General features: G+C 33.2%; 2 protein-coding genes across 6 annotated transcripts; one reads left to right on the top strand and one right to left on the bottom strand.

Annotated features, from left to right (window-relative positions):
• Nucleotides 1-1982: 1982 nt before the first annotated feature.
• Nucleotides 1983-5542, top strand: LOC112797480 (ubiquitin-conjugating enzyme E2-23 kDa). The gene is made up of 6 exons (XM_025840442.3): nucleotides 1983-2322; nucleotides 2422-2501; nucleotides 3129-3243; nucleotides 3365-3417; nucleotides 3536-3664; nucleotides 5189-5542. The coding sequence occupies exons 1-6, from the start codon at nucleotides 2279-2281 to the stop codon at nucleotides 5320-5322; spliced, it is 555 nt and encodes a 184-aa protein (XP_025696227.1). The 5' UTR covers nucleotides 1983-2278; the 3' UTR covers nucleotides 5323-5542.
• A 1055-nt stretch (nucleotides 5543-6597) lies between these two features.
• Nucleotides 6598-17596, bottom strand: LOC112797479 (ATP-dependent helicase BRM). Of its 5 annotated transcripts, none has more exons than XM_025840440.3 (15): nucleotides 17179-17596; nucleotides 16826-17077; nucleotides 14221-15516; nucleotides 12424-13731; nucleotides 12182-12294; nucleotides 11844-11931; nucleotides 11671-11757; nucleotides 11357-11449; nucleotides 11181-11264; nucleotides 10890-11093; nucleotides 10392-10634; nucleotides 8765-10318; nucleotides 8149-8688; nucleotides 7663-7914; nucleotides 6598-7564 (listed from the first exon to the last, which is right to left on the bottom strand). In XM_025840440.3, the coding sequence occupies exons 3-15, from the start codon at nucleotides 15403-15405 to the stop codon at nucleotides 6914-6916; spliced, it is 6402 nt and encodes a 2133-aa protein (XP_025696225.1). In that variant the 5' UTR covers nucleotides 15406-15516; nucleotides 16826-17077; nucleotides 17179-17596; the 3' UTR covers nucleotides 6598-6913. The 5 variants fall into 5 exon arrangements, with proteins under 5 accessions (XP_025696225.1, XP_025696224.1, XP_025696223.1 ...); XM_025840439.3 differs by having other exon boundaries at nucleotides 16815-17077; nucleotides 17179-17595; XM_025840438.2 differs by having other exon boundaries at nucleotides 16920-17077; nucleotides 17179-17595.
• Nucleotides 17597-20331: the final 2735 nt, after the last annotated feature.

Genomic DNA, 20331 nt, shown 5'->3' with positions numbered 1-20331 from the left:
TAAAGGTGGCACAATCAATTTTTAATATGCTACCAATCGCTTATGCCACCTGCTATACTAAATGATAGTTGGATAATTCTATAGGCAAGTTTGGAATACAAATTCATGCAGCAATTCTCTTGACTTCCTTCTCAAATTCAAGAAAAAAGGATTTCCATCTCTACACTATAAGATAAGGCCCGGTTATCATCCATGGTCTGTTAAGTAGTGCATGGTTGTAATCCTCCTCATATGAAAAATGAACAAAAAAAAATAGTCACAATCTATATCAATAACATTGATCTTATCTTTTTGACCCAATTTCGGTTGAGGCATTGCTCCATGAATCCCAAACTTACTCTTTTGCTAAAAACTTTAACTATCAGAGCTGCTTTCCATGACTTGCACTATTCATCAAACTCCTCCTTTGATATAGGAATAGCATGGCATGGTTCAAATGGTTTGTCTTCCTTATCAGTCTCTCCATCTTTCTGATATCAATTTCTCCATCTTTCTGATACCAGTAACCTTCAGAATTGGAAGCCTCTTCATCAATATCTTTTCCATCCATATTAAAACTATTTGTGTTAGTTTCTGGTGTACAAAGAAAGAGTCCTTGTACGATGTTTTTTGCGCTAGATGCTAGTAGAGATGTAGTACCACCTCTCTCTGTGATCTTTATATTCTCACCATGTTAATTTAGATCAATATTTTTGTAAATTTTGACTTTTTTTCTATTTTGTTAAACCAAATTTGTCTCTTGAGTAAAAATTTTAGCATATTTTTTAGAGATTTTTTTTCGACAAATAATTCTATTAATTTAGGAGTGATTAACTCTTACAGGTCTTACTTTATCAACATTTTTATTTTAAAAGATTTTGATCCTAATTTTTTTAATTTGAACTGTAATTACACCACCTATTAAAAAACACTACAAAAAAATCCACCAAAAGAGTAAAATGATATACTAAATATACTGGGTTTTTTATTTTAATAAATTAATTAATTATAATAATTATCGAAATAAATAATTTAAAAAATATTTACAGAAATAAATACTCCTCTCTTATCTTATTTACACTGTAAATGAGATAATTTTACATGTATAGTAAACGAGATAAGACAGGTGGACGCGACCGTGTGAACGAGATATACACATATCTCGTTTACACTATAAACGAGATATATATCTCGTATATAGTGTAAACGAGATACATGTATTTTAAAAAAATCGAAAATAATAAAAAATATTAATAATATAAATAATCTAAATTTTCAGCAGGCAATTAGTACATAAAAAAGTTGGTAGGAGAGATTAAAATGGATAAGTTTAATCAATTAATACTCAAAAAGATTATGAGAATAGTGGAGGGAGAATTGAAACGGTTATCTCCCACATGAAAGATAATCATTTTAATTCTCTTTCCACTATCCCATCAATCTCTCCTTCGGTTATTTTTATTTTTCAAATTTAAATCAATCCAATTGGATCATAATTTATTTTAAAATTTTTTATATACTCTTTTTTAGTACTAATTGATCAAACATATCCATTTTAAAAATTTTTAAATTAAATTATGATCCAAATGGATGGATTTAAATTTGAAAAATAAAAATAACTTGAAGATTGATTGAACAATGAGAACAGAATTGAAATAATTCTACATGTACAGTGAAAGATAACGTAAGAGATAACCATTTCAATTTTCTTTTCACTATCTCATCAACCTTCTTGATCAAACATATCAATTTTAATCTCTTCTATCAACATTCTTATGTACTAATTAAATGTTAAAAATTTGGATTATTGATATTATTAATATTAAAATATATGCGTCTATTTATCATAAATACAAAATTATCTCATTTATATTGTAAACGAAATAAGAGAAGAATATTTATTTTGATAAATATTTTTTAAATTATTTATTTTGATAATTATTATATTTATTTAATTTATAAAAATAAAAAATCCAAATATACTTCATAATACAAGAAAAATCTTGCAAACAAAAATAAAAGATGAGAATATTAAAAATGTGAATATCCGACGCTAACAATATTTATCTCCTAGTTGTGCTCACTAATGTCAGAAGTAGTATTTTTGAGCCTTCACTTGCACAACAAGTGTCTCCTACTGCTCCCTATAACTCAACTCCCCACTTTTCAATTCCTCTCTCTCTCTCTCTCTCTCTCTCTCCACTTGCTTAAGAGGTGGTGAAAACGAAAACCCAAGACACCAACAACCAACAACTCAACCCCAAAAAGAAGAAGTAGTAGAAGAAGAAGAAGAAGAAACATGTCTTCCCCAAGCAAGCGGCGAGAGATGGACTTAATGAAACTGTTAATCCTCAATAATTCTCTCTCTTTCTTCTTAATTTCATTGAAGTTTCAATCTTTTTCTAATTGGGTCTCACAAAGTCTCATCCTTTTTTTTAATAGGATGATGAGTGATTACAAGGTGGAGATGATTAATGATGGAATGCAGGAGTTTTATGTTTATTTCGATGGACCCAATGAAAGTAAAATTCCATTCCTTTTCTCTTTCTTGTGTTTCTGATTAATGTTTTGGTGTTTCAGATAAAACATTCAGCTGATAAATATATGCTTTTGCTTTTTTTTTTTTAAAGAAATTCTTTTTAGGAGTTTTTCTCTGCTTAAAGCAATTTGACCATATATAGAACACAGCTCTTGGCGGCTATGAATTTAGATTTATGATAGCAACAGGGATGATACTTCTTCTTTCTTTCAATTGATTGTTCTGTGCATCTGTGAAGTCCGCAAATAGATTTTGGAAAGCAACAAGTTTGTATTTTTGAAGGGGAAAAAAATAAAATAAAATAAAAACATAGCTTCACAAATAACAGTTGATATTGTTCTTATTGATTTCCCTTTTGCATAATTATTAAGTTCTTAGTCAGAAGATGATTGGTATGAGCTAGAGTCAGTGTTTTCTTGTGTTTTACTCCTTTTTTTTTTTTTTAGCTATACTGATTACTGAATTTATCTATATATCTGCTGGTTTCCCTTTTGGTTATCGTTATATCCTGGTTGGTATTAAATGTGTAACTTTTGAGGAAGGATTTTATTTTATTTTTTGGTTTCATTTTCAATCTTTTTTTTCATCCATGTATGATGGCTTCTAGCAGGTCCTTATCATGGTGGTGTATGGAAAGTAAGAGTTGAGCTACCTGATGCTTATCCTTATAAATCTCCTTCTATAGGATTTGTCAATAAGATCTATCACCCAAATGTTGATGAGATGTAAGCATGTAGTAATGAATAATGATGTCATGGAAACTCTTTCTATTGAGTAGTTTTCCTGAGTATTAGTTTCAAGAAAGATTGCTTCTGATTTAGTCGGCTCGGATTATGACAATTTCAGGTCAGGGTCGGTTTGTCTGGATGTTATCAACCAAACCTGGAGCCCCATGTTTGGTAATGATTTCATTGAAATTTTGTGAGAAAATGTTGTGGTTTTGTACAGAATTGTATATTTTTAGGATTTTAGTTCCTTGTATAATGCATATGCCAATTTGCATTCTTTTTTTTCCAGATCTTGTCAATGTGTTTGAAGTGTTCCTACCACAGCTTCTTCTGTATCCCAATCCATCAGACCCTTTAAATGGAGAAGCTGCCGCTTTACTGATGCGAGATCGAGCTAGTTATGAACAAAGGGTTAAGGGTATTGATACTTTTTGACTTCTTATTTCCTTGAAATATGCATGTCTGGGATTAGTTTATTTGCACTTGCCCCTTAGCCTTATGCGCAACTGTTTGAATGCTGAATGGACGAATGCATAGTACATGTGCATGCACTCAAATAGTTATTTGAACTTCCTTTTGGCTTTCTCTTAGCTTTATTTGCTTATCTTAGAACAATAGCAACAACAAAGCCTTATTCACTAGGTGCAGTCGACTGCATGGATCAAACGACGCCATTGTGCCATATCATATATCATGTTCACAATGAGGTTGTTTGCATATAGATTTTCTTTTTACCACCTCGTGTATAGCTTTTTTAGCTCTTTCTCTACCTTCTGCCACTTGTCTATCTTCTATCTGATCCACCCTCCTAACCGGGTACTCTGTCAATCTTCTCCACACATATCCAAACAATCTAAGATGAGATTGTTCCATATTTTCAACAATAGGTGTTATTCTAATTTTTTTTCTCTTATATCCTTGTTACTTATTCTATCTGAACATGTTTGGTCGATTATCCATCTCGTCATTTCTACCACCCTAAGTTTATGCCTATTCTCACCTTTTGTCGCCCCACAGTTGGTTCTATATAACATAATTGGTCTAATGACAGTGCATAAAATTTACCTTTACGTTTTAAAGGTACTTTTTGTCATATATAAATCAATCGTACTTTGCCATTTTGACCAACCCGTTTGAATCTTATAGTTTACATCCTCCTCGATTTTTCTATTATTTTATATAATATGCCCAAGATACTTAAATCTCTTTATTTGTGATAGGGTGCTTTCTCCGATTTTCGCTTCTTTGTTAGTGTTTTCCTTCTTCATATCGAACTTACTTTCCATATTTTCAGTCTTATTATGGCTTATGTGCAAACCATTCCCCTCTAAAACTTCATTTGGTGTATCCTTTTGAGACAAAAATTGGATAGATGGAGCAGGACTTAACCTTTTAATGGAACTTCCTATATATAACGGCGACATATGCTTATTTTGTAACAATTCTGTTATTATAGAGGACAAAAAATGCTTAAAGCCTTAATAAAAGATAGTTATCAAAAGGATGGTGATGGTATGTTTGGAAGGTAGTTATAAAATTTCTCAATTGATTGAGCTAATTCTTTATATTTGTCTATAAGTTGATAATAATATTATGTCCAAATGTAGCAACATGTATGTATTTCTGCATTCTGAATCGATCTTCTTTGCGAGTTTGCATTGCCACTTGTTGTATTCCCCATAGTATATGTAATGTTGAGTTGTGGCCAGAATTCAACTAAATTGTAAATTTGAAAAGCGAATGAATCAGTGATTATCTCTTGAAGTGAGATTACCTCAGTCTTCTGTTGTCTATGTTTATCTATTACTTGAAGCCACTATCAATTGGATTTCCTTTTCTAGGCTTGAGTTCTTCATTGGACCAATTTATGCATAATTTAATGGTCTTTAACTTTAGAATCAATAAAGTTCTTAATTTAACACTGTGTGCTTGAATTGTTCAGAGTACTGTGAGAAGTATGCTAAAGCTGAAGATGTAGGAGCTGCACCAGAAGAGAAATCAAGTGATGATGAGGAAATGAGTGAAGATGAATATGATTCAAGTGATGAACAGGTTGCTGGTAAAGCAGATCCTTAGCTGCTTCATCTGATGCCCTGAATCCTGATATTAACTTTATATATTTTATCTGTATATGATGTTCTAGTCCTGTTAATTCAACCTCACTGCAATGTAATGAACTTGGAATTGTGGTCAAAGGGGGAAATCCCCCTTATTGTTGTTCAGTTTCATGTCAATGTAAATAATGTACCATTGATTTCCTGATGCAATCTTAGTTTCTTGTTGTGGCTCTTTCAAATTGATGCATTGTGCTTTTCATGGTACTACCATAATATGCACAAATACTCTTCCTGTAACTCATTTAATGCAATGTTCACAACTATTCATCTTTTGATCTTTGAAACTTATAGAAAAGTCTTCAAACAAATTGATTGACAATTGTTGTTTCTTGACTGGTGACTAGTGTCAATATAAGTGAACAAATTACTCATAATAGTCAATTGAACTCTTGCAATTCCAAGGGTTGCAACTCCCACAACATTGTCCTTAACAAATGTTAAAGGGAAACCACATCTGAAATTCTGAAATCATGATTTTATACCTTCACTGAACATTTGTGGATCAATGTATAAATTCTAAATGATGGATACTACAATGAAGGTTTTACAATGAAGGTTTTATAATTGTTTTCATGTGAAAATATTTTTTTTTTACCATTGGATGATGGATTGAATGGTTAGATTTTGATATTTATAAAAGTGTTGTCTTTGTTTAAAGTGTGGCTAAATAAATAAATCACACTTTTAAACAAAACATCTTCATAAAAAGATGTTTTTGCCATCTTCATTTGAGTAGTTGTCATTCTAAATACTAAGATCAGTTGTATTTTTGTTGCATGTGGTGGAAGGGATAGGCTAACTAATATATATATATATATCAACCATACTAAGTGTACAATAAAATTAGCTATAAATGTGTAATGCATTTTAAAATACAAAATATATATTAAGAATAAATTAAACTACACATGTATTCATATACAAATACATGATGATTAATCTTGGTGTGCAAATAATATTTTGTTTATATATATATATATATATATATATAGAGAGAGAGAGAGAGAGAGAGAGAGAATTTTTTTCGCATTATTCACAAATAACATAATTGAAATCTATATACTCCATTAGTTTCAAATAAATGTCTCACTTTTTTTTATCCAATTGTATTTGGACATAAACCACGCCTATACATTGATTTTACAATGTACCAAAAATGGTGAAAGAGACATTTAATTGAAATAGATGGATTATTAGGAAGCTGGAACGCGGGGGAAAACATGAGCTTGGAGAGTTGAATCCATGAATGGACTAATATAGACCAACATGTTACTATACAAGAGTTTCAGTAGCAGCTATTTAAAGAATAACAATTCCTGCAAGATGCAGATTTATCCATACAAAGAACTTTTGCTGACCATTGTAATAATTTAACTCATTGAGGTAGCTAGAAAAATACAATGGACGGTTTTACTCTATATTAACAGTTATTATGTGAGCTAAAATCTACCAATGGTAAGGGCCACTGAAACTCTTCTGAAACTAGTTGAGCACTATTTTCATTATCTACCATCTTTGTCTCCTTTGAAAAATTATAATAAAAAAAAAATCTATGTATGGCTTGGTCTCCTCTTCCCACAATCTGTTCTTAGTCGCTTTACCGGGTTTGCCCAGCCAACTAACCCACCAGACCCATTTGACAGCTGATATGGCTGGCTAAACCGCCCTTGCACATTTGAAGTATGTTGAAACACCCTCGCATCCTTGGGAGTCGAACCTGACCCGGGACTTCTATTCTTACCCATACTGGGTGGTGAAACAGGACCGGCGGATGTGGTCCTAGGCTTCGCCAATAATTTTTCTCTGTCATTTCTTTTCTTCTTGCATACAACCAGATCACCTGGATGAACTAATGCAGAAGAATTATTCTGCTGATATTGCTCCCGGGCACTACCACTACCGCTTCCAGGTCTCAATTCCTTCTGCAATGGATGGCCTTTGTTCCTGGCTTTTTCGCTGTTAGACCCGGAACCACGGTTCGGAGCCTTTTGTTCAGGGCATTGATCGGTTTCCACATCATTTATTGTCCTTTGCCTCTTGCTTGGGCAAACATTTCCTTGCCTAGGGGATGTTATGGCATTGGAATCAATTTGGCCGGAGAAAGAAAGGGAACCTTTTGCTTCTGCAAAGTCCGTATCGGGAAATGCAATTTTCAAAATATCAAAAAAGAGATCATGAACCTTCCTTGCTTCAGTTCTTACCTGCAAATAATCATTACAGGGAATTTTAATAACAAAGCCAGAACAGTGAATCATTTTGTACATTATTATAGAATATATAGATAGTTAAGAAATCTAACCTCATATGAGTATCCATAAAATTGCATCGCACTCCTCAACATAAACTGCACATCAAACACAAGCTCCATTACTCCATTATACTCCAATGCATCAATCTGCTGCTCAATCTTTCGTAGATCCAACAAACTGTTCCCTGATCCGCCAGTGTACCCAGAATTCTCCATCCTCTTCCACAAATCTGATAGCAAAGGTACAATTTGTTGGCCTTCCTTGTCTATTCTCCTTTGGAATTTGCTAATTACATTTTTGCACTACAAAGGCATAAGTTACATGAGTAACATTTTCACAAAGGTATGAACATGTAAAGTAGCAATAATTAACTTCATAAAACATAAGGTTTTATTAGAATATTGAAACTAAGTTAAAGTTAACTAGAGTTTCGAACTTGCAATCCCTACGGCAAGCTGTAAGAACTCCATTTTGTAAAAGCTAAACCATCACAGGTAGAAATGAAATCAATCACAGATCAGTTAAATGATACATACTCTTCTCTGAATAATTTCGGTCATCTTAGAGCCATGAGCTGAAGATCCAGCTGAGTTGATAGGCTTTCCTTCCCAACTTTCTTTAGGGTGTTCACCACCATCCTCTGAAGGAGCAGACAAGCAGATCATACGATTAGACTTAGGTGAGCCATGTAATTTGAATGAATTAGCTGCTTTCCTTGAAGGTAAATTTTGCTTATTTTCCAATGAAGATTCATCCTTATCATGCTTGCTGGCATTATTGTCAACAAGTGATTTTGATTCTCGGTCAGTCCTTGTTTGACCTTGATATTTATTGTCTGCAATAAGAGATGATTCTCCACGTTGAAGAGGAACCATCTCAATGCCAGATTTGTCCTCAGGCCTTTCGATGACAGGACGGTGTCGAACACGTAGACTACGTTTGCGTTTGATCTTGGGTTGCTGCAGAACTTGTTCATCCTCACCTTCATCACGATCATGAATCCAACTTCTACATTGTTGATTATCCATGTGAGAACCACCAGATATTGCAATTTCCCCTTCTTCTAACTCATCTACCTGGAAAAAGCTAACAAAAGATATTTTAATTTGAAAATAAGAGAGTACAAAACCCAGAAAATAAAAAGCCATGTACCCTTTTTGAAATGGAACTTGGCTTGGCATCTAACGCAGAGAGGGAACCAAATTTCCGTGAGTAAACTGATGGTGTCACTGTATGTGTCAATATTTGACTATCTAATGATGATCCTCTCGTACCAGCTTCTTCAACTGTGTGATTTTTAGCATTTTCTAAAGACCGAGGAAGTTCATATCCAGCATTAAAAGGTGGACCATGTTCGACTTGATCTTTTTCCATGAGATTAGCTCCATCACCCCCACTATGTACTTCATCTTCAAATTTTCCTATCTCCCCTTCTTCATGTGCAGAATATCCATTTCTTTCCTCAGAGCTTTCTTCAGAGCACTCAATTATATCATCATCCTCCAACTCTTTATAATTAGGAAGCTTTTTTCCCTTGGGTCGTCCTCTTCTCTTTTCAGAACCCAATTCACTAGATTCCACGCCCATACTGCCACCAAATAAAATGTTCTTTGATGGTCTTTTAGATAAAGCAGCAATAGCAGCATTCACTTCTCTTGTGCTGGTTCGAAGCCATTTAGGCACCTCATCATGCCGTGTCATCTCTTCACTCCAATCCAGTTCTTCGTCCATTTGATCAAACAGTTCAACTTCCTCTTCACTTCTAGCAATCATGCGATTAACCTCCTGTAGTGACGGAACATTATGAACAGTTTCTTGATATCTTTCCTCGTCATGTAATAAAGTCTCCAAAGTTGAACGTCTTTCTTCATGTGTTGTTCTTTGATCAAAACGTCCAGCATTAATGACCTCGTCAGCCATGTCTATCTTATATTGTTGAATATTGTTCCTTATGAGGCTCTCAATAGATCCCATATATCGATCCTTACCAGCAAGTTCATCCTCCATATCAACAAGGCCTCCACTTCTCAATTCGTTCTCTTTCTGATGGCTAGAGATCTTGTCAACAACAGCCTCCATGTAGATAACCTTGACTTCCCTTTTTTGTCCAATCCGATGAGCTCTGGCCACAGCCTGCTCCTCATTTTTAGGATTTGGATCAGGATCGTAAATGACAACTGTGTCAGCAGACTGAAGATTAAGGCCTCTCCCAGCAGCTCTAATGCTAAGCAAGAAGATGAAACAGTCTGAATCAGGCCTATTGAAGTCCATTATTGCTGATTCTCGGTCTTCCAAACTTGTTGTCCCATCAATTCTCCTGTAAACTAGTCTCCGCCATTGCAGATAGTCTTCCAAGATGTCTAGGAGCTTTGTCATGGTACTAAACAGCAGAACTCGATGTCCAGTCCTTTGAAGTTTGATAAGGATCCTATCCAAAATCCACAACTTCCCACAAGATTGTACAATAAAGTCTCTATCCATAAATTCATCAAAAAATGGGTAATTAAGCATTGGATGATTGCAGGTTTTGCGTAGCTCCATGCATCTGTTATTTAAAGTTTTATAAGGCTTTGCCTGGTAGAGTGGATTCTTCAAAACCTTTCTTCTCTCATCCTCAGGATCAACACGAAGGGTGCCAGTGGATTTAACCCAGTCATAAATGGCACTCTGGACAGCTGACATTTTACATCGTAAAACTATGGAGACCTGCAATACAGAAATGAGGGATGAATCACCAGATAAAAGATAAAAAATGAGACCAAGAGTATCAAAATCACACCTTTGGTGGTAGAGAGCCTTCAACATCTTCAACGCGACGCCTAAGCATGAAAGGCTCAAGAATCTGATGGAGTCGATGGATAATGATGACTTTCTTTTCTGTTTCAAGCCAGTCATCCTCTGCATTCTGATTTGGACCTTCCTTTTGAAATGGTTTTGAAAACCAATCATGGAAGGCTTTCTTATTGTCAAAAACCTCTGGAAGAAGTAAATTTAAAAGTGACCAGAGTTCCTTCAAATCATTCTGTGCAGAAAATTATACCATTATTAATACTCTAAACAAGATTTGTATCACAACATGTATCTATGCGATTTATCAATATAAACTGACAGCTGCATGAACATATAGCATAGCCTGAACAGTGTAAGTGAAAAAGTCAAAAAGATCAACATCCTTAATGACTTGGTTGTGTAGAGGAAGAACACCAAGTTTGATACTGCTGACTGAAAGCTAGACACTACCATAACAATGCATATATTAAAAGAAAACAAGACAGACCTGCAAAGGTGTTCCTGTCAGAAGCAAGCGTCGTTGACAACGGTATCTGTCAAGATCGCGTGCTAGAACTGAATCCCTATCCTTCATTCTCTGTGCTTCATCAATTACGATATACTTCCAATCAACTTTTGAAAGCTTTGACCGGTCATACATGATGAACTCATAAGTAGTCACAAGGACATTAAATTTCATAGCCATAACCTCCTGCAAAAATGTAATACGAAAGGAAACTCAGAACTAAACATTTAACTAATCTTTTAACAGCAAATAGTAAAGTTGAGGTGCACTTACCTGAGAAAATAATTTTGATCTTGTATCCTTTGTTCCAACATAAAAAATGCATGACACGGATGGTAACCAAGTATGCAACTCACTCTGCATGATGAACACAAGTTTTCAGGTTGCAAGATACACACAACCAAACAACGAAGTGAGTATTGTGGAAATGGAAGAGTTTTAAGTCCCACCTTCCAGTTAACCAAAACAGCATTTGGCACTATTATAAGATGTGGGCCATAGTTCCCTTTAAATTCCATCAAGTACGCAATTAATGCCATGACCTGGACAGACAAGAAATAACAAAAAGAACAAAGAAAAACGAACAATATATCACGGTAAATATTTGTTCAGTACAGTTTAAATAACAAAACAATAAACAAAAGTCATCTTCCTTGTATTACATAAACTGCGTAAAAACAGTCATACACAATAGACATTCTTCCTATTTTAAAGGACACAGCTAGAATAATCTATTTTCACCAAGAATAAACATAATACTAACCTGAACGGTTTTACCAAGACCCATCTCATCTGCCAATATTCCATTTAATTTGTTGTTATACAAAGAAAGCATCCATTGCAAACCAACCTTCAGAATAACATGTCAATCCTTAAAAATAACAATAAAGGCTATCAAAGCAATTACGAGGAATTTCATCAAATGTCAGAACCTACCATTTGATAGTCTCTCAATGTTCCAGCTCGTAACATGGATGGTTGTCTTACAACCCTTTCACTCACAGCATGAGCAAGGCTGTAATACCTGGTATGGCCGTAGCGATCAATAATTGTAACAAACCAGAATTAGATGTTTTATTATATGAACAATAACAGAAGGTTATAAAAGTATAGTTTAGATAAACATCAGTGTGTTGAAAATTACCAAATAAAAGATGGGAAAATAGCATAGTTTGACAACACCAAGAATGAAAAATGATTTGACGAAAGAATAATGTTTTGGCAAAACTTGAGACAGAAAAACAAATAAATAAAACTATACAAACAAAACTCACTTGTTGACAGATGAACTGTCTCTAGGAGTATTCATCTCTATAAACTGATTTCTAATCATCACTTCCTCTCCAGCACAAGTTGCTGCGACTCTGACTTCTTCTTCACAAAGACCCTTTAGTCAGAAAACAAATAAGGATCAATCATAAAGGCGTGAAAACAGTGTTTAGATAACAACGGAGGAAATTTCATTTTTCTTTTCCAAATTTTGTTTTGAATCAACAAGGAAAGTAATGAAGCATGCCTGCAATCGTGCAGCAGCTGCAGCAGCTTTTGCTGCCTCCTCCACTTCCTGTTGGCTCTTAGCAGCTGTTATCTTACTTCCTAATTTATGTAGATATTCTTCAGTCTGGGTTAAGAAAGTTGAAAGAACAGCATATCTCTCTGCAGCATCACCCGGGATACTAATCTGCTGCTCCAGCAACATCTCCCTGTACCTATCAACATCATTGTTTTTTAAGGCTTCCATCCTTTTGCTCCTGTCATCATCCTTACGTTTCGAGAATTCTCTCAACATCTTCTCGTGATACTTGGCCACCCCCCGGTTGCGAGCAGTCCGTGCGTCACGAATGCCCCAGTGTGCTTCAAGAAGCTTCTTGCGCCAATTGAATATAGATTTCAGTTGCTTCTCCCTTAAAGCTTTCTGTGATGCCTGCACTTGTCTAGCAAGTTCCATACGCTGACGTTCGCACAACTTAACAAATTTCCTATATGGCCTATCTGGCATTGCCATTATCTCTTTTTGATGTTGATCAATCTCATCCCTTAAACGTGCCTGTAGATCTAAAAGGCGAAGCTTTTTTTCTTCAATTTGCAACTTCAACACAAGATCTGGCCTAATTCTTTTCCTATCTAAGTTAACTGCCAGTAAACCCTCAATCTTCTTTAAATTTTCTGTCCTTTTCTTGTTAAGGACTTGCACACCTTCATCATAAAGAAGCTCTTTCACATCATATGCCAGTGACAAATTATTGTGGTTTAGCATCATTGATGAACCAAAGGAATCGTGTTTCCTGGTGAAGAAAGGAAAATCAAATAGTGGTCCATGATATTTTCTGGTGAGGCCCACATCCTTTGGCTGCGCAACAATGCTTGCTTGTTCAGTTTTATTATTTTGCAATTGTTCAGAAACAGAAGCTTGGGCTGCAATAGCCTTTCCCCTATCTAACACCGACTCATTTCTAACAGGTATTTGTCTAATTCCATGTTCACCTTCCTGGTCCGACATAGCAGAGCAACCAACAGATTGTTGCTCTTCCTTTCCAGCAGGTTCTTTTATCACCAAAGGCATAGCTTGCACATGTATTGTTGTTGTGGATTTCTCATCTCTAGCAAAGACTTCCTGCTTTGAAGAACCCTTTGCATTAATAGATGAGATAGATTGTGAGTCCTTGGCAATGGACTCCATCTGCTTTGGCTGTTCTGCCACAGTTACTTCTGATTGGTCTTGATTTTGCCCTCCTGCAGAAGTAACCGGTTGCTGCACTTGTGAATCAAGAGGTGGTGGACTGATGGCCCGAAGAAGTTCTTGGGGAAGAGTTCCTTCTCCTTTCTACCAATCAACAGCAACAGAATACCAGTAAGCACAATCTATCTATAAATATTATACATGGAATACTCCTACTTATGAAAAATAGGAACCAATTTTCTCAATTTGGTAAACAAAAAGACTGGGTGCTTTTGCTCCTAGATTTTAAATGCAAGGATGCTCTTGACAGCATCTCATGGGGAGCTTTGCAAAGCTGACTTATGCTCTCTAAAACCTGAAAGACTAGTAAAATATCAGAGCTGATTCATGTTGACTACAGATATTTTACATTTTAAGAGCAACTTTATATATATATATATATATATATATATATATATATATATCCCAAATGATACTAGTGTCTTCTACTTATGGGATAAATTTTAGCAACTCTGAAAAAGCATTACCAAGCCAAGCCATAGTATCATACATCTTCTCTAGGCCTATACAAATAGCATGTATAAACAAGGCAACCAGCCTCAGATAGAATGAAAAGGGAAGCAGAGGTTGAACCTTCAGTCGTCTAAATGCAAGTATCTGAGCTTTAAGAACATGAAGCTGTTGTTTCGTAAATGCAGTTCTTTGTTGAGGCATCTGAGATGGTGCCCCTTGATATTTTGAATGATTTATAGAACCCCCTTCGTTTGACAGACCTCCATCCTGAACAACAGATTGATTTGATTGCCTGATGTGCTGCATCTGCACAGGTTCTGAACTAGATGATGAAGTTTTTGCATTCAAAGGATGATCTGCACCTAGGTTTAAGCTTGCACAAGCATGCTGCGGATGCATAGAAGACATTCCATTTTTTACTGCTGGTTGCCTCAAAGAACCTTGCGAGTCTCTGCCATGAAGATTGAATTGTGGCAATGCAACTTCACTGGAATTTCCAGCAATACTGGCATTAATTGGTGGGCCAAAATGGTTAGATGGACCTGTCTGCTTTGCTTTAGCAGAACTTGATTGTGCAGAAACATCATTAGATGAATTAGTATGTGTTGTGTTCTCACTTGCAACTGTTGGAGAACTAGCCTGTGGGTTTGAAACACTGACTGGTAATGACTGAGTACCAACATTAGTATCATTTGCCTTTGGTTGTGGAACTGTTCTTGATTGCATCTGCGGAATGAGCTGAGCCATCTTAAGACATCTTGAAGGATCAGATAAATTTCTTGCCCATGCCTGCATAGCCTGATATTGAGCAGTCTTAGTAAATGGTAATGGATCCTTCAACATATTTAGCATGCTCTGCTGCGTTGGTGGTGCTTGCACAGGTGGCCTCATACTATTTCCTGGCATTAAGTGTCCAGTGGCTGGTCCTTGGGATGAAGGCTTTCCTTCACTCTTCTGATCAAATGCTAGCTGCTGTCCTTGCTCCATCTGCTTTTCCCCATGAGCAAAATGTTCAGATGAATTCCTAGAGGATGATGCTTGGGATTGATTAACAGCTTGCATAGACATAAGGTCCTGTATTTTCAGATTTCCAGTATGCATGTCCTGATCATTCACAGATGAAGGGCCTGGGATCCCCATTTTAGATTGTTTCTGTGACTGCATTGCCAAAGCAGATTTTTGTTGAGCCTGCAGAGCATATTGAAGGTATGCTTGTTGGTAATTGAGCATTTGCCGGTCAGCAACTTGTCCCTGGCTGGAGCTCTGCTGACCTAAATCAACAAATTTTTGAGGCTGCTGAGGCATGGCATTAGAAGGTGAGAAATTGTTAGTCCCAAATCCACCTTGAAGCCCTGTTTGATATGCAAAAAATGCTTCACTTCCTTCTGGTTTTTTTAGCAATTGATGTGGAAATGACTGCATAAGAGTATAGTTGAGTAAAAGTCATCGTTCAGGAAAAAAAATATGATTCTTTCAAGAATGCATCAAAAGAAAAAATGTATACATGCCCTTAATAACAGAAATACTTGTTAAAAGATACAAAGATACAGACAAGTAAACAAATACTTGTGAAAGTATAGAATTGGTCTACAACCCAATCTTTGACTTCACGTCTTAATAACTAAGTGGAATGGAATGATAGAAATTTCATGCAGACTTATGCAGGCTACTATTGCATCAAAATAAATATCTTGAAACCCAGCAGCATCCTTTACCAAGTAAAATACCATGAAAGCAAAAGGAGACTATAGGTGTAAGTTATGACAGATTCTTAAGTATCATTACCACATAACATAAAGAAAGTCATCCATATATTGACTATTATAACATTAAGAGAAAGAAGTTGATGCAACGATGATTTTCCCATTAAGATTGCATTTGATAGAAAGCAATGAGTCAACAAGAAACAGACTGATTCCAATTAATAACATCACACATGCTTTCACTAATAATAATAACAGAAGTAAGAAACAGCAGTAACAAAACAACTAAGCCAGAAGCTGACGAAACAGTACTTTTAGGAAGTTGGCAGGTGGGCTTGTCTGGTTGGAATCAATAAGTAATCAATGTTTTCAAACATAAACAATTTACTTAACAGAGAGAAACAAAGGGCATGGTGGAAAAATTATCATTCTTGGTTAAGCAAACAGATTAATTTTCAACAGTCACACCTGAAAGGAAAACGGCATAGAGGGGAGTTCTTAACTAACTAAAGCAGAACACAAGCCCAAAAGCTTCTAAAAGGAAAATCCCCAGAAAGGGCAGTGAAGAAAATAGCACACTGCACATGTCTATAATTGAAACATCACACATGAAGCCAAAATAAAAGGCAAGGCCAATTTAGTACAAAATCCGAAGTGTACAGAAGACTTCATGTAGACTTGTGAATAAAAAAGGAAGGTTGACTAGAGTTGACAGTGACAGCAGCACACAATTGCACCAATCATTTCTAGGTTCAGTGCTCCCATTTCCATATTCTATTACATAAACAACGCTCTGAACAACTGAAAATCAATTAGCATGAAAAAAGGAAATTTTAAAAAGGAAAAAGAAAAAAAACATGCCACTAAAAAAATAACCAACCAACACAACTAACTAACTGAAGACTATTCTTCGGTATCTCAACCCAACTACCAAGTGTATTAAATGCAAAATTCTAACAGAAACTCTTTTTTTTTTCCCAACACCACACAACCTAGGAAAAATTAACATACTTGGTCAGAACCTGTAATCAGAGCACATGTGTGCTACCACCAAAACCATGACAGAAAATTCAGCATAACCACCAAAATCTCACTTCAACCAATCAAAATCCACACCTGCCTAGAACCTATCTTCTGCTGCTGCTGATGCAATGAGTCCAGGCTAAATTGGGAAGACGACGACGGCGATGCCGAAACCGCCCGGCCAGCCGAGGGGTTCCGGCCCGAGCCACCGCTGCCGGCAGATTGCATTCAATCACCACAGAATTCAACACCTGCATCAATATCATCAAAATTACCAAAATTCAGATCACTTACACTGAAATCCAAAAATTAATAAATGTTGCAGCTTTGAAGAGATTATAAATGCAAAAACCTTTGTATCCCTCCAAATTTCAGGAAAGCCGCATTTTTTAACTCGTTTTTTATTCTTTCCCTCCGATCCCAACGTTCAAAAAATCAGCTGCATGCGCATTTTCTCTCTCTAGCCGCAGAAGCTACTGTTGTGTCACAAGCATTTTTCTTTCTCTCTCTAAAGTCCGAGACTTTCGGGGACCAATTGAGGACAGATCTTCCCTGCAGAGAAGCGATTTTGACGGAATCGGTGAAATCCGCTGTTTGCGTCACACGCGATTTCGGAAAAATAAAAAATCACAGTCAAACCCTAAGGAAAATTCTCAATTTTTTCTCTTTTTCAATATTTTTTGGTATTTTTGCTCTATTTTTTTTAAATTAAACAAAAAAATAAAGGGGTTTAATATATATTTTTCTTTTCTCTGACGGGTTGGGGAGTGAAGCGCTCATGTGCACCACAACGCCTTTTATATCCCGGAATGAAAAACTACTCAGGGTAAATGGGTCAATTTGAATTGCTCTTCACTTTTCATGAAAATTACAACTTTGTCCTAGCCCCTAAAATTATTTACCCAATTATACTACAAGAGTACAAATATACCGTATTTATTTGCATTCAATCCACAATTTGCGAATATAATCTAATCTGCATTAAATAATAAATAATATATAAATTATATTTATGTTTTATTTTAATTAATAATTATTTATATATATTGTATTATTTTATTTTTGTTATTTAAAAATTAATTAATAATATTTAAAATAAATAAATTTTAAAAAATATTAAAGTGAGAAAATAGGTTTTATTAGCTTTTTATAGTTAATTTTTTAATATATTTTTTATTTCGCAAATATACGATCCAATCTAAATATTAAAAGTATAAATATTAGATCTAATCTGATTGAATGAGTTTAGTGTGAATGGGATCTAAATTTTAGTTATATCTAATCTAATTCAATTCACTAACATTCCTAAAAAAATATATGTATTTAATATTTATATACAAATACATAATAATTAATTTAGTAATTAATTTTAAATGTTCACATAATATTTTTTTAACCAATAATTCTTTACTTTTTAATCAGCTTTTAAATATAAAAAGTTAATTATATTAAACTCTTATAGATTCACTTTTCAATTTTTTTAAGAACAAACTTTTATCTTAAATTAAATTTGATCTTTATTTTTAAAATTTTGTAAGTCAGCAAACTTCTTAAAATTAATTATACAAACAGTATTGTTAATAAACGTCTCGTATTATTATTATTATTATTATTATTATTATTATTATTATTATTATTATTATTATTATTATTATTATTATTATTATTATTATTATTATTATTATTATTATTATTATTATTATTCAACCACAAACGGTTAAAAGTAAAATATTATAATAAAAATATAATATTCAAGACTTAAGATTTAGAAATTAGAGTTTAAGGTTTTTAATTTTTATTTAAATTGTGTTTCATTTAAGAATAAATTATTAAAATAATATTCAAAAATTTATGTTGCTTACGAAAATAATCCTAAAAAATACGAACTATAAATAAGCATTATTAAATTAAATAAGTCCAACAAGAATAATTAGATATTAAATATATATTTTAAAAAAATTAGAAATCAAATTTTGAAGTGAACTTTTTGTAAATATTATTAAAAGTATAAGAGTTTTTATCTTTAAAATTTTTTTATTTTATGTCAAATAAATTTTTCAAAAAAAAATTTGTGAATGACCAAGTGATTTTGAAAAATTAAAAAAAAAATCTAAAGATCAAATTTTATTCTATTTTTGTGAGTATTTTTTAAATAGTTATTCAAATGATGTCACAAAAATTTAGGTCAAATAAATAATTGTTTTTTAAATACAAAATCTTTTTGTCACTTATAAAAAATAATATTTATTAATTATTTTTATCGTATTTTTTAATTATTCAATGACTTATTTGTCGTTTATATTTTTAAGAATTATTTTTGTTGGTAGCATAAACTTTTGGGTACTATTTTAGTAGTTTTATTTTGTTTTAGATTTAAATATAATTATTTTTAAGTTTTAAAAATTTAGAATTTATAATTTAAAATTTAAAAGTCTTTTTTTATATTATAATAAGTGAAATATAGTACAAAAGAATCAAAATACACTCCAATTTCATAATAATCAAAATTCAATTTCACCTTTTTATGTGAGAATCCTCTTATATTAAATCAACCATGATTACCAATATCAAACTTACATATTTTTTCCTTTTATGCCAAAAATATACAATAAAACCTAGACTTTTATTTCTAAAAATATAGAAGAGTACTAGAATTTGCACACCAATAGAGTGACTCTTGATGATAAAAGTGTTATAATATTAACACTTATGGATAATTATAATTATAAATTATGAATAAGGAAGTGGAAATCGTTACACCCCTTTTTTCTAGATATCAACACTTCCTGTTTAATATATTTTTATTTAATCATCCTCATATATCCTTTCTTATTTTTGAAAAATTAAAATATTATTATTAATTATCGTTATATTTATATATCCTTTCTTATTCCTTTTATTTGTAAGATTGTTTGTATTGTGTTTCTCATTTTACATAAAAACCAAAAAAAATTGGGATTATTGTTTAACAAATAGATTATCTTCATATATTGAGTATAGTTTTAAAATTGAATTAAAATAGTAATCACAATAGGACTTTCAATCCTTTTTCATTTAAATAATATTCTATAAATAGTACGATATGAAATGAAATATATGCAAGAAACTATTATCACGCGTAATAAATAATCATGAATTTAATATAATGATAGTGAGAGAGTGAGAGATATAAATTTACGTCATATTAATAAAATTGAAAGGATAGTTCCTTCCTTTAAATCAAAATCAATATCAATATTTAAATATTCAATCATATTAGATATATATTAAAATTAATCATCAAAATTAGTTACTAATATAAAATATATTATACTAAAATATAAATATATATTAAAAATAAATTAAACAATATATATTTATATATAAATATATTATTAATGACTAATTTTATGTATAAATAGTATTTTTGTTAAACATTTTTTGTTTTACATAATACTTATTTTATATGAATAATAAAATTTACTCTTAATGTTTTTCAATTTTGTTTCAATTTATTTCTATTCAT

This window comes from Arachis hypogaea, chromosome 4 (assembly GCF_003086295.3).
Source record: "Arachis hypogaea cultivar Tifrunner chromosome 4, arahy.Tifrunner.gnm2.J5K5, whole genome shotgun sequence".
NCBI classification, from domain to species: domain Eukaryota; kingdom Viridiplantae; phylum Streptophyta; class Magnoliopsida; order Fabales; family Fabaceae; genus Arachis; species Arachis hypogaea.
Note: the sequence above shows the minus strand (reverse complement) of the source record. Positions and strands in the feature narration are given on the sequence as shown.

Excerpts from the sequence above, each read along its gene's own strand:
- LOC112797480 (XM_025840442.3), top strand. The coding sequence starts at position 2,279 with ATGTCTTCCCCAAGCAAGCGGCGAGAGATGGACTTAATGAAACT. Across the intron at positions 2,323-2,421 it reads GAGATGGACTTAATGAAACT|GATGATGAGTGATTACAAGG; the intron begins GTTAATCCTCAA and ends TTTTTTTAATAG. Across the intron at positions 3,665-5,188 it reads TTATGAACAAAGGGTTAAGG|AGTACTGTGAGAAGTATGCT; the intron begins GTATTGATACTT and ends TGAATTGTTCAG.
- LOC112797479 (XM_025840438.2), bottom strand. The coding sequence starts at position 17,054 with ATGCAATCTGCCGGCAGCGGTGGCTCGGGCCGGAACCCCTCGGCTGGC. Across the intron at positions 11,265-11,356 it reads CTGTTTTGGTTAACTGGAAG|AGTGAGTTGCATACTTGGTT; the intron begins GTGGGACTTAAA and ends TTCATCATGCAG. Across the intron at positions 8,689-8,764 it reads CAAGTTCCATTTCAAAAAGG|GTAGATGAGTTAGAAGAAGG; the intron begins GTACATGGCTTT and ends AGCTTTTTCCAG.